Here is a 14,631-nt window from a genome sequence, read left to right as displayed (position 1 = left end):
CCTCTCCCAGCTCAACTCCTCTTAAGCGACAGCAACTAGTGTTTGTTTACAAAACAGGCAGACTGAGATACCACTCATTGTACTTATAGATAATTAACATTCGTCTTCAAGAGCATAGCTTATTTCTCCTGGCTGGTGTAACTGTTATTTCACATTTTGGCATTTGCCATCTTCAAGACTTTTCCATATAAATACTAGCTGAAGGAGGTGGGGGGGGGGGGATGTGTATACCTGAGTGCAGTATTCAATCCTCTCCAAAATTATGGCAAAGTTGGGCCTGTCTTCAGGCTGATGTTGCCAGCACTGGGTCATTATCCGGTATCTAAAAGAACAAGGACATAAATTAAAATCAAGAAAAATGGGATGAAAAATAAGTCCCCGCCCTCCCCCCAGCGCTTTTCTAATAGGACTGGAATAGCACTGTCTTCTAGGGTGGGGACTCATCTTGTCCCCGTGTTTGCACGTGCTGCCCTCTGCTGATGGGCAGGGTGTGAAGGTGTCACACAGGGCTCATTTGTTCCATTCCTGAATTACCGTCACCTCTGGGGCAGAATATTCTAACTGTATTTCCCATCTGTCTTGTCTGTGGGAAGGAGGTAAGACAGATCGGTTCAGTTCAGTTCAGTTGCTCAGTCGTGTCTGACTCTTTGCGACTGCGTGGACTGCATGAGGTCCGTGGTGAGACACACAGGACAGCAGAAAACCCAGGGGATAGAGATGCTTCAGGGAGACTCAAGACCTGTGGAGTAAGGCAGCAGGGACGGAGCCCACGACACAGACCCAGGAGGTGCCTGAGGCCAGTGAGCCTGGTGAGTCCACAGCCTCCATCCAGACAATGTGTACCTTTTAGGGTGTGGCATTATTGCTGTCAAGGGGCAGGAAGAATAAACCATCTCATTGAAACTACAGACACACTCCTATCTTGGGGCATATTAAATGAGGTCAGCCATCTGTTCCTTCATCTTAAAAATTAAAAAGCATATGTGGCTGCAGATATTTTTTGAAAAGGAAAATTGTGCTTAGTAAATTGTAGAAAATCCTCAGAGTCATACACAGGCCCCGGGCAGTTCTTAGGTGGGTCCATCCGTCCTCCACTGGTGACGAACTCCAGGACTTCCTGGTTGCTTTTGCTAGGGTATGGCATGTATCCAAGAGAGAAGATTTCCCATAGCAGCACTCCGAAGGACCTGCACACAGGATGGGAGGTGTGGGTGTGGGTGTGCACACACACACACATACACAGCCTCAGATACATTCACAGATGCTCATACACAGACACACACACACACGTAAATACCCTGACGCACTTACAGAGACATATGTATATGTACACACAAAGACATAAACATATACACAGTCTCAGACACACACAGACATGCACACATGGAAAATTTTAATTGTTTAATTTCATTTTTCCACAATAAAAGTCTTTAATATGGAGAAATAGAAAAGAATGAGAATGTAGCCCCACGTGAAGATCCATAAAAGGATAACTATCATGTTATGTTTCTTCGTTCAAGATTCTGGGCTTAGAATTTTTTTACATAATTGCTGTGATTTTCTTTTTTGGGGGAAAATTAAATTATAACATAAACATTTTGCATGCTAATACAAACCCTTTTATAAATAGAATTTGACATAGCTATAAAAAATTCCACTGAGTAGTTGTGCCATAATTTGCTCTATCATTTCCATATTGTTTTCAATTTTTGAAGTATTTTAAAAACATTGTGATGAACATCTTTATACATTTTTAAAAGGACAATTTCCTTAGAATAAATTTCCTGAATTTAGGATTAGGATAATCTAGTAAAATCTAGGATAATTCTAATGGAATGACTAGATCAAAATAATATGAACGCAGAAAAATTATTTCTCTATATTGCCCATGTGACTTTCCAGTGCATTGCTGATCATCAGCCAACACTGTGCATCAGACACTCTTACCAACACTGAGAGTTCTTACTAAAAATGAGAACTTTTGCTGATTTTTAAGGTAAAAAAATGGTAGATTATTTTAAATTATGATTATTGATTGGATAATTAACATGGTTGAATGTGTGTGTTAATTCACTCTGTTTTTTTCCTGTGAATGTTTCGTGTTTAACCACATATAACCACCCTAAACCACATATTATATTTTGATTTATAAACCTACTTTATCAAAGATGTTAATCTTTTATTCAAAGTTCAAACACTTCTATTAGTTGCTTTCTTATTTTCCTTGTTAGCATACCAAAGATTTTCATTTTTAGGTAGTTGAATCTATTTTAAAAAATTCTGTGATTTCTTCCATCTGTTTCAGAGATTGTACAATCCTCTCTTTACCAATGATTAGATGAATGTTTGCTGTTTTCTTCCAGTTGTATTAATGTTTCTTTTTTCTTTCTTCTCACATCCAGTTGGAGTTGAGTTTGGTGTAAAGTGTGAGGTAAGGATCTCATTTTATTCGCTCTTCTAAAACCACTCTTTAACACAACATATCCCTAAAATAATTTTCTCGTCAACTATTGACTTGTGAGTAAGACAGGTCTGTTCCAGGATATCTATTCACTTCATCTGTCTGTCTGCTTCTTGCATTGATACCATTTTCTTTTACTTTATTTTTTGGCTGTGCTGAGTCTTCACTGCTGCACGCAGGCTCTTCTCTAGTTGCGGTGCACGAGCTTCTCAGTGCACTGGCTTCTCTTGTAGAGCCGGGCCCTAGAGTGTGGGCTTCAGTAGCTGTGGCACACAGGCTTAGTTGCCCCTGGGCATGTGTGAACTTCTTGGACCAGGGATCAAACCTGTGTTCTCTCATGGGCAGGCAGATTCTTAACCATTGTGCCGCTAGGGAAGTCTCTTTTACTTTTTGTGTATTTATGTTTTAATATCTGGTAGGACATTTTTCCTTACTTCTCTCTTTTTAAAGAAATGTATCTGATTTCTCACAATCAAATCAAATGTATTTTGATTTCTCAAAATAAAAAATACAAAAAATGTATTTGATTTGTTTTAAATGAACTTGAAAATGATTTCTATTGTGTTTCAAAATCATCTCCTTTGATATTTTGCCTAAAACTTTAAAACATTTAATTTCATAATTAGTTTTTTTAGCCAAAAAAAGGCTGTCTTTGTTTTAGTATTTGGTTGCAGTTTTATGATGTTAATATTACCTCAAAAATTTATGGAACTATAGCTCCTCTGGAACTATAACTCTTCAGTCACTTGGACTGCAAAGAGATCAAACCAGTCAATCCTAAAGGAAATCAACCCTGAAAATTCATTGGAAGGACTGATGCTGAAGCTGAAGCTCCAGTACTTTGGCCACCTGATTCGAAGACCTGACTCATTAGAAAAGACTCTGATACTGGGAAAGATTGAAGTCAAGAGGTGAAGGGGATAACAGAGGATGAGATGGTTGGATGGCATCACCAACTCAATGGACATGAGTTTGAGTAAGCTCCGGGAGATGGTGAAAGACAGGGAAGCCCGGCGTGCTGCAGTCCATGGGGTTGCAAAGAGTCAGACACAACTGAGTGACCGAACAACAAGAGCGTCTCTGGGCTTCCCAGGTGGCGCCTGTGGTAAAGAACCTGCCTGCCAATGCAGGAGACTTAAGAGATGTGGGTTTGATCCCTGGGTTGGGAAGATCCCCTGGAGGAGGGGTGGCAACCCACTCTAGTATTCTTGCCTGGAGAATCCCATGGACAGAAGAGCCTGGCAGGCTATGGTCCATAGGGTCCCAAAGAGTCAGACATGCAGGAAGTGATTTACACAAAGTACTTTTATTGACATCATTTAAGTGAACTTTCAAAGATTCTTTTGAGGAGAATTGGGCAAAGATAGTTTCTGTATTTTTCAGGTGAGAAGGCTGAAGAAGAGATTATTATACAGTTAATTCAAGACAGACTGGAATATGTTATTAGATTTCTTGATTCTACTAACTACAAATTGCCTGGTGCATATATTATTCTTTTCTGTTTGGTGGTCTTTCTGCCTCCCCCCAAGGCAGAACAAAATAAGCAAAATCATGGATGAAACTAAATAGCAGGGCTTAAAGAATCCCAGCAATATGTTTTCTGCCTATCTGGATAGATAGCTAGGGGGACAAATTGCAGTATTCTTTGACAGAATCACTATATGGATTGCAAATAGATGTTTATTTTCTTAGAGTTCAAGGGAGTGAGAAGTCATGTTGGTTACAGAACACTGATAATTTCAGGTAAGTAATGTTGTGAGATTTAACAGATAACCATACAGGATACTCATTAATATTTGAATTCCAGATAAATAAGAAATACATTTTTAGTATTAGTATATCCCAGTTGGACTTCCCAGGTGGCGCTAGTGGTAAAGAACCCTTTGGCCAGTGCAGGAGACACGAGAGACAAGGGTTTGATCCCTGGGTTGAGACGATCCCCTGGAAGAGGGCATGGCAACCCACTCCAGTATCCTTGCCTGGAGAATCCCATGGACAGAGAAGCCTGTGGAGCTTCAGTTCATAGGGTCGCAGAGAGCTGGATGAGACTGAAGCGATTTAGCACACATTCATATCCCAAATACTGCATGAGACATACTTATACCATACAATTATTCACTGTTCATGTGAAATTTCATTTTAACTGGCCATTTTGTATTTTATCTAGTAATCCTACAGATCAGGTAAATCTATATTTTGTATGCCATTTTTTTTTTAATCACCTATAAGGTAAGCCTGTCTTAAACAGGAGCCACAAGGCCCAAAGCTTTGCACCAAAGCATTCAAAAATCAAATAAGACAAATATTTTTTAAAAAATCCCACATTGTTTCTTCTGATATAAAACTTGCTCCTCTGCTTCATGAGGCCTGGGGTGGGATTGAGAATTTGAGTTTATGACAAGGTCCCAGGTGATGCTGATGCTGTTGCTGTTGATCGGAGGAGCACACTTTGAGACCCACTCACTGGGTTTGGGTAAGTCAAATCTCAGTGGCTTCAAACAACAAAATCTCTTTTGCACATTATCAAAAAATGGATCAGAGGAGGGACTCTGGTCACCGTGGCTCCTCTGTCTTCTGACCTTATCTCAATGCAAGGCTTTCAGAATCTGGAGGATTCTTGTCCATTTTCTTGGTTTCCCACACTGCTGTTGAGAAATTCAATTGTTTGGATTCCCTGTCTTTCATCTCTGATAATTGTTTACTATGATTTTATTTGTATCCTTGGACACTTTTACCACCTTGATCACCATTGGTCTGAAATTTCACAATGATGTGTTCATGGGGTTGCTCTTTTTATTCACAGCGCTTAGCACTTTCTGGATGCTTTCATTCTGAAAATGTATGTCCTTCTGGGAAATCTTCTTGAATTGTTTCTTTGATGTTTTTATGCCCTTCATTTCTGCTCTTCATTCTTTCTGGGACTCCTATTTGTCAGCTAATTGGGTCTAATGGTCTAATTCTTTTAATTGTCTTTCTTTTCCTATCTATCCGATCTATTTATAGTCATTTTATTTTCTAGAGGATTTATTCAACTCTGTCTTCCAACTTTTCTTTTACTTTCACACATCTATTATCATCTTTTTTAAAAAACACTTTATTTTCTTAAGAACAGTTTTAGGTTGTAAAGAAATTATGAAGATAACACAGAAAGTTCCCACAGGCCTCACACGCAGTTCCATTTTTAGCTTCTTACATTAATGTGATACATTTGTTACAATTAATGAGCCAATACTGAGGAATTATTATTAACTAAAGCCCATAGTTTATTCAGGTTTCCTTAGCTTTTGCTGAATTTCCTTTTTCTGTTCTAGGACTCCGTTAGAATATCGCTTTATATTTAGCTGTCATGTTTCCTTAGGCTATTCTTGACTTTGGCAACTTCTCAGACTTTCCTTGTTTTTAATGACCTTGGCAGTTTCAAAGAGTTCTGGTCAGGAATTCTGTAGAATGTCATATTAGGATTTGACTGCTTTTCTTATGATTAGACTGGAGTTAATGGGTTTGGGGAGAAAGACCTCAGAGGTTAACTACCATTTCATCATATGTCAAGGTATGTGCTATCAACATGATCTACCGCTGTTGATGTTGACCTTGACTGCCTAGCAGAGGTAGTGTTTGCCAAGTTTCTTTCTTCCCCCTGCTTTTCCCTCTCTGTGCCTTTTGAAAAAATACTGCTGTGTGCTGCCCACATGGGCTCCAGGGAACTAGGCTCCATCTCCTTGAAGGCTCTCTTATCACATTTTTCTATCCAGGAGTTTTTTCCCTAAGAACATTTAAAATAATTAATTAATTAATTTTTGGCTGCATCGGGCCTTAGTTTCAGCATGCAGGATCTTTCCTTGCAGTGTGCAGACTCAGTCTTTGTGGCAAGCGGGCTTAGTTGCCTCTTGGCATGTGGGAGTTTGGTTCCCCAACCAGGGATCAAACCCGTATCCTCTGCATTGAAGGCAGATTCTTAACCATTGGACTGCCAGGGAAATCCCAAAAACATTGTTTTAAATAATCTTTTGTCCTTAAGATTATGGTTACAATAACATAACTTTCTGAGGATATTGTTTTTAAAAGTTTTCCTAAACTTTCTGCATTCTTTTTCCTCCAAGTTCCTTTGTATATGTTTGCTTCCTTCAGATCAGAATCTTTCCTCAAGTGTTTGTAGATTCTTGGCTCTCTGTTCATATACTAAGATTGGAACCTGACAAGATGGGAAGCTCTGTGTAGATGGGCTTGCTAACTGGAGAGCAACTGACTTGCTTGTTTCACGAGGGGCCTTCGTTTCCTGGCTGCTGTAACAGTGTACCACAGACTTGATGACTTAAGACAACAGAAGTTTATTCTTTCACAGTTACGAAGGCTGGATGTCTGAAGTCAGTATTGAGAGCTGAAAGTTAAGTATATGCGAGACCACACTGTTCCTTGCCTCTTCCAGCTTCTGGAGGCTGCTGGAACGTCTTGACCTGTGGCCACATCTCTTCAACCTCTGCCTCTGTCCTCTGGGTGTGAGGCAAATCTCCCTCTGTCTCCTGTGAGCACACTGGTGATGCAGACTCCTTCTCCTGATGAGGGTTTCTGGGAAGAGATCCTGATACCACTGGAGGGCCATTTTTCAGCCCACTAGCACTCACTACTGCACAATTGCACTCATCTCACATGCTAGTAAAGTAATGCTCAAAATTCTCCAAGCCAGGCTGCAGCAATACGTGAACCGTGAACTTCCAGATGTTCAAGCTGGTTTTAGAAAAGGCAGAGGAACCAGAGATCAAATTGCCAACATCCGCTGGATCATGGAAAAAGCAAGAGAGTTCCAGAAAAACATCTATTTCTGCTTTATTGACTATGCCAAAGCCTTGACTGTGTGGATCACAACAAACTGGAAAATTCTGAAAGAGATGGGAATACCAGACCACCTGACCTGCCTCTTGAGAAACCTATATTCAGATCAGGAAGCAACAGTTAGAACTGGACATGGAACAACAGACTGGTTCCAAATAGGAAAAGGAGTACGTCAAGGCTGTATATTGTCACCCTGCTTATTTAACTTATATGCAGAGTACATCATGAGAAACGCTGGACTGGAAGAAACACAAGCTGGAATCAAGATTGCTGGGAGAAATATCAATAACCTCAGATATGCAGATGACACCACCCTTATGGCAGAAAGTGAAGAGGAACTAAAAAGCCTCTTGATAAAAGTGAAAGTGGAGAGTGAAAAAGTTGGCTTAAAGCTCAACATTCAGAAAATGAAGATCATGGCATCCGGTCCCATCACTTCATGGGAAATAGTTGGGGAAACAGTGGAAACAGTGTCAGTGTTTATTTTGGGGGGCTCCAAAATCACTGCAGATGGTGATTGCAGCCATGAAATTAAAAGATGCTTATTCCTTGGAAGGAAAGTTATGACCAACCTAGACAGCATATTGAAAAGCAGAGACATTACTTTTCCAACAAAGGTCCGTCTAGTCAAGGCTATGGTTTTTCCTGTGGTCATGTATGGATGTGAGAGTTGGACTGTGAAGAAAGCTGAGGGCCGAAGAATTGATGCTTTTGAAGTGTGGAGTTGGAGAAGACTCTTGAGAGTCCCTTGGACTGCAAGGAGATCCAACCAGTCCATCCTAAAGGAGATCAGCCCTGGGTGTTCTTTGGAAGGAATGATGCTGAAGCTGAAACTCCAGTACTTTGGCCACCTCATGCGAAGAGTTGACTCATTGGAAAAAACTCTCATGCTGGGAGGGATTGGGGACAGGAGGAGAAGGGGACGACAGAGGATGAGATGGCTGGATGGCATCACCGACTCAATGGACATGAGTTTGAGTGAACTTCGGGAGTTGGTGATGGACAGGGGTGCCTGGCGTGCTGCGATTCATGGGGTTGCAAAGAGTCATACACGGCTGAGTGACTGAACTGAACTGAGCACTTGCTATGTCTAAAGTTTTTCTCTTCATGGGTCAGTTCCTTCACTGAGAATCTTCTGATCTCCTCCTGCCTAGCTGCCATGTGCTTGGCACTGAGGGGAGAGAGGAGGCATGCACCTTTAAGTAGGCAGACTTCTTAAACTCTACTATTTCTGCTTATAGTAGAGAATCCACGTTTGCTGATGTCTGATATCCCCAAGGTCAAAAAGAATTCAATTCTTCAGAGAGGGAACCCCTAGCCTTGTGTGATGGTAGAGGAGGGGCAGAGGTGAGGGAATGATCTAGTTACTTTTTAAACAGATCTGTAACTCATTTTCCTCTCTGCTGCACCTCTACTTAGAGGTGCTGGCACCTTCCACTCCTGGGCCTTTCTGGGGCTCCTGACCAGGCTGAGTGAAGCAGGCTACTTCAAGATGGATGTAGGTGTCAACTTTCTAGTCTCCTAAGTAAGGGACCAGGCTTCCCTGGTGGTTCAGATGGTAAAGAATCCATCTGCAATGCAGAAGACCTGGGTTTGATCCCTGGGTTAGGAAGATCTCCTGGAGAAGAGAAGGGTTACCCACTCCAGTATTCTGGCCTGGAAAATTCCATGGACAGAAGAGCCTGGCAGTCTACAGTCCATGGGGTCACAAAGAGTCAGACACGACTGAGCCACTAAGCACACACACAAGTAAGGGACCATTTGTCTGTAAACTTTCCAGTTTCCAAAATTATGTCATTGTTGTCTTTGTCCTTGTGGATTTTTATGCAAAGAAGATTCCTCTGTGTATGAGTGTATTTTGGGAGGGAACACAGGTTGACTGCCATTTAAAATTATGTGTTGCTCTTGTAGGAATTATGTAAAACAGTATGGAGAGTGCTCAAAAAATTAAAAATAGAACTACCTTAAGATCTAGCAATTCCACTTCTGGGTATACTACATCCAAAGGAAATAAAATCAGTATTTTGAAGAGGCATCTGCACTCCCAAGATGACTGCAGCATTATTCACAATAGCCAAGATATGGAAACAAGCTAAATACTGATGGATGGATGAACGGATAAAGAACATGTGGCATGTATTTTACACACACACACACACACACACACACAGGAATATTATTCAGCCTTAAACAAGAAGGAAATTTGCCATTTGCCACAACAGGGATAAACCTGGAGGACAGTATGCTGAGTGAAATAAATCAGGCACAGAAAGACAAATGTCACGTGACCTCACTTATAAGTGGAATCGCAGAAACAGAGAATGGAATGCTGATTGCCAGGGAAGAAGAGGCTAGTCAAGGAGCACAAGGTCTCAGTTTTGTAGGATGAATCATTTCTGGAGATCTAATATGCAGATACTGTTTTCCAAACTGATTTTTAGCTGTAGATCACCATCACTGATATATTTGTGCTGATAATAATTTTTTTTTCTCTGTTATTCTGTCAATTGGAGAATTTCATTGATCATTTTTCTAATCTTAACTCAATGTTGCATTCCTAGGATAAATCCAACTTTGTTATTATGCTAAAAAAATTATGTGTGGCTCTGTGTGTGTTTCACCAGCCTGCAGTATCAGCACAGCCTGGGAATTTGTGAGAAATGGAACTTCTCAGTGACCTCAGACTTCTTGAATCCTGAGCTCTCAGGGTGGGGTCCAGCATTCAGTTGTGTCTTACCAAGACTTCCTGGTGATTCTGATGCTCTGTTGATGTGGGCCCTGCTATAGAGGTACGCTGTCTTCTCTCTTATCCTTCCACAAGAGAGTGTGGGCTCGTTTGACTCATGAGCTCTACTTGAAGGCTCATGGTGAGACCTGGATGAGGGCAGCAGAAAGACTCACCATGTGTCTGTTTTAGAAGTAAATATTCCTTCCATGAACGCCTCTGGGGGCATCCACTTGACTGGCAGCATTGCACAGCCTCCCTTTCGGTAGTAGCTCGCTCTGCAGGGAGAAGAGAAAAGCAGACTTGGTTCTGGAGATGGCTCTGACCCAGGTACCTTGAGAGAGTGGCAAAAAACAAGGTCTGTGAACTGAAATTAACGAGGGGCTCTTGTGGTTCGGGGGGACAGCAAGGGACACAGATCATCTAGTTAACAACCTTAGTGTCACTTAATAGGAGACAAAATAGCCTGCTGGAGGTGTGAAAGAAAAGATCTATGCAATGACTAAAATACCCACTAGCAGATGGTTAGATTTCTCTGATGGATTTTGTTCACTGTAACTCACAATGAATAACATTACTCCAACCTTATGAGTATAGTTGCTGATGATCCACGGTAATGCGAGATGCACAATGGGAGGACTAAGAGCGGGGCTGGTGTCCTACTAGTCTGGGTCCTCCCCAGCACTCACACAGAATCTAATTCAACAGAGGCACATGACTCCAAGTCCTCTAGGTGGCTGGCGGGAAGCTGCTTCCTTTAGCACAGCCCCCAGGGAAAACACAGGCCTGGGGTGGAGCTGGCGTCCGAGGGATGAGGTAACTAGTTTTTGTCAGTGACATCATCAATGCAACTCACTCATAAAAAAACTAATGAATCAATTCCTCCCTCTGAAGCTAGCTCCACCCCAGCCCTGTGTCCATGTGCCTGGTATGTTATGGGAGGTGGCTTCCTACCAGCTGCCTAGATTAATTACTTCAAAAAATAATTGACTGAAATATGAATTGAGTGGTTAGCTGACTCATTGGAAAGGACCCTGATACTAGGAAAGTTTGAGGGCAGGAGGAGGAGGGGTCGACAGAGAATGAGATGGTTGGATGGCATCATTGACTCAATGGACATGAGTCTGAGCAAACTCCAGGAGATAGTGAAGGACAGGGAAGCCTGGCATGCTGCAGTCCATAGGGTTGCAAAGAGTCAGACAAATCTGAGTGACTGAACAACAACGTGTGAGGTATTCTGCCACATGCTGAGGACAGAAATAAGTCATAGTCTCTCTCTTCCAAGGATGTGGTTTAGTGGAAGAAACAGACATAATTAACTGCAGTAAGAACACACATATGATGACAAAAGTATGTATTCAAGAGGAAACTCAGTGATCAAAGAAGAATGGGTTTGTTCTACCTGGGGTTGGGGTGGTGGGTGGAAAAGTACAGGAAGAGTTTCTTGGGGGTGCTGATGAAGCTGAATGGCAAAGAAACCCTCACAGGAGGCATTCGTGATGCATGCTGTCGCACGGGGCCTGTGGGAGGCGGGGGCTGTAGGGAAGCTAGGGTGCTGAAGTCTGAGTTGGGACTTGTCAGTGCTGAGGACGGAGGGGAAGGGCCTGACCACGTGACTGGTTTAGTCTTGCTGCAGAATTCAAATCTTAGAGCACAGGCAGTGTCCTGGGTGCTCCGAGACAGGAGGTGAAAGAACGCTGAGACTCTGGGTGGTGGAAGAGGGTGAAGCGGAGCTTTCCCAGGTATGCGGTGGATATCAGTGGTGGATAACAGTAGGTGAAAACATTGCTAACTCCTGAGTTTCCGTGTGCTGCTGCCCTGCAGTAACAGGATGCCATCAGGAGATTGCTACCAGTTCCTCGGGAGGCTGACAGGGGTCTCCCTTATTGTCCGAAGACTGAAAGGTCTGCCTGACCCCCTCTCCTCACTCTACTGCTGGATTAGGGGAGGTGTGATTAGTGACTGTGTCAGACAGTGGCTCGCTCAGCTCATGGAGCGAGTCACTGTTGTTAATAATTAGACAAAGATGAATCTAGGGATTGGGAAGAGAAGTGTGGGATAGTATACAGTAGAGGTTTGTTTTTTCCAGTTACATTTTTTATTTTATTGATTTCTTTTTAATTAATTACTTAATTGGCTGCACTGGGCCTTAGTTGTGGCACACAGGATTTTTGAATTTTGTTGCGGCTGTGGGATCTAGTTCCCTGACCAGGGACGAAACGCAGGCCCCTTGCATTGGGAGCACAAGTCTTAACCAGTGGATGACCAAGAAAGTTCCCTGTTTTTTTTTTTTTTTTTGATGTAGCCTCAAGAATGTGACAGGGAAAAAGAAATGAAGCTGAGCTAAGTACTGATGGGCTTTGAACTATACTTCCATGTCTCCTGGCATGGGAAATGCAGAGTGAAGCACTGGGCCCAGTCTCCTGTCAGTTCTAAGGTACTCTTGCCTAGGGTAATGGAAGCTAAGTCTGTTTGGAATTCCTGAGTATTGAGGAAAGGGGTTAATTAAGCTAAAGTTTACCTAGAAGCTTTTTCCAAGTGAAGTATCCAGGTTATTCTGTCTCAGAACATGTTAGGACTAAAGAATTGGAACCAGAAAGACAATCTAATTAACAGGTTAGTGTCAATTATTGCAGGCAGAGAGATCCTAGAATTAGTCCTTCAGGCATGAACAATAATTAAGGCTGCCCCTGTGCTGAAAAGGAACTTAATGCCATTTTAGGCAGCAGGTTGACAAGGCACCAGAGTGCTCTAAGGGATGCGGTTGAGACGGTGAGCTCTGATGGGTGATGGCAGTCTTCACTCACCTGTAGATGTCACGGGCCATTCCGAAGTCTCCGATCTTGGCCACTCTTCCAGGGCCTGGGCAGGTCAAGAGGCAGTTCCTGGCAGCAATGTCCCTGGCATGAAAAAAAAAAAGAGAAATGCATTTCGTAATTTTATTCCTAAAAAGATAAAGGTATAAGAATCACAAGAATTTTCACCTCCAATCTAAAGTTCAAATAGTTCCCTTTTCTTCTCTGTATTTCCTTTACTACATTAGACCTCAGTATGAAAGAAATAGCTAAGCAATTCTAGGTCTCAGAACCAACAGGGAAATGGAAAAGGATTAGGGGAGATGATTGAAAATGTTTAATGGGATAATAATAATGAAAATAACTATAATAGGAACTAGAAAATTGATTGTCCTTTTACTAGGTACTTGAGCACTGTTCTAACTGCTTCATATCTAATTCTCACCGTAGCCCTGTAAGACACAAGGTGCTAGTATTATCCTTATTTTATCAAAAAAAAAAACTTAAAAGAAGATAATAGAGGGACATAGAAATGTATTTGGCCTTTGGCTATTGTTCTGTACAGATTGCTGGTTGGTTTCTGCCGGTTGTTTGACGGAATGTTCTGGAATAGCATGGTTCCCATGAGAGTCAAGTAGGTCAAGGCTTTCCCCAAATAGTTCTAGTTTTATATTTTAATATGCCATCATGGTTTTTACATCTGTGATTTTATCTAAAGCCTTTGTTAAGCTGTATGCATCATAGCTATGAGGCCAAAGAATCACTTCTTTCCTGTTATAAAGTTATCTTGTCTTAGTTGTTATGTTCCAGTCGTTAGGGCCTATTCTTCCATAGCATGCATGTAAGGCTGGATCAGAAGCTTTCCAAGACTCATCAGCTTCTACTCACTGACTGCTAACCCATTCTTGAGTTGCACGTGGGGGTTAAGGATGCAGCCAGACGAAGTCTGGAATGTTGTTGTTGTTTAGTCACTAAGTCGTGTCTGACCCTCTGCGGCCCCATGGACTGCAGCATACCAGGCTTCCCTGTCCCTTCACTATCTCCTGAAGTTTGCTCAAACTCATGGAATGGGTTTCTAATAATATTAAAGTCCTGGACAGAAAAAAATAGTACTTCTTGGGGGGAATGGGTGGTGTTTTCATACTTTCAACTGGTTTCATGATCATTGGCTGAGAAAGAAGGATCATGGAAAATAAACAGCTGGATAGTATTTTTTAAAAAAAGATCTGGATGGGGGATGATGGCTTAGGATAGCAGAACAATTGGTCAGGGTGGGAGATGGGTGTTATTAATGCCACTGCCCTAATCCAGAAGGTTTAAGTTGAATTTTGAGGAGCAATGGTGCATAAAATGCCCTAAGAAAACCATAAAAGCATAACGTATATGACATCAAAAAGAAGAAAATATAGTAGGATATATAGCCATTGCTTCTCAAGAGAAATATAGTGAAGTCAACGAACAACAATATTTATGGCTCTGGAAAGGTCTTTCTGTTGATGTGCATGGAATGGTTGCTTAAAAAATTGATCTTGAATTTAATGGCAAGAAAGTAAATGTAATATCATAGAACACACCAAGAATTGGTAGAATGACACATATTTCTTGAAATGGCAATAAACCATGTCCAAAGGAAACAGATCTAATAGAAAAATGGGAGTGTGTGGATCTGCGAGGGAGTACGCTCTGAATTCAGGAGGTGTGTGTGCATGGGAGTCTGTGAATCTTAAGGCAGATGGTGAAGGAGAGAGAATTAAGGTAAACCTATTGGGGGAGGGTGCCATCAACCTCGAGCCAGTTAGAAGATATAAAAAGATGCTTTC

General features: G+C 41.8%; 1 protein-coding gene across 1 annotated transcript in view; it reads right to left on the bottom strand.

Annotated features, from left to right (window-relative positions):
- The window catches only part of ALK (ALK receptor tyrosine kinase), a 746,236-nt gene that overhangs the window by 2,565 nt on the left and 729,040 nt on the right, over positions 1-14,631 (bottom strand). The window contains exons 25-28 of the mRNA XM_055541746.1: positions 12,824-12,916; positions 10,193-10,294; positions 1,053-1,187; positions 232-322 (exon numbers count right to left, since the gene is read on the bottom strand). Coding sequence (XP_055397721.1) covers positions 232-322; positions 1,053-1,187; positions 10,193-10,294; positions 12,824-12,916 — 421 coding nt within the window. The remainder of the gene's footprint in view (positions 1-231; positions 323-1,052; positions 1,188-10,192; positions 10,295-12,823; positions 12,917-14,631) is intronic.

Source organism: Bubalus kerabau, chromosome 11, assembly GCF_029407905.1.
Source record: "Bubalus kerabau isolate K-KA32 ecotype Philippines breed swamp buffalo chromosome 11, PCC_UOA_SB_1v2, whole genome shotgun sequence".
NCBI classification, from domain to species: Eukaryota; Metazoa; Chordata; class Mammalia; order Artiodactyla; family Bovidae; genus Bubalus; species Bubalus kerabau.
The sequence above is the reverse complement of the archived record's forward strand: the minus strand, read 5'-3'. Positions and strand labels throughout refer to the sequence as shown.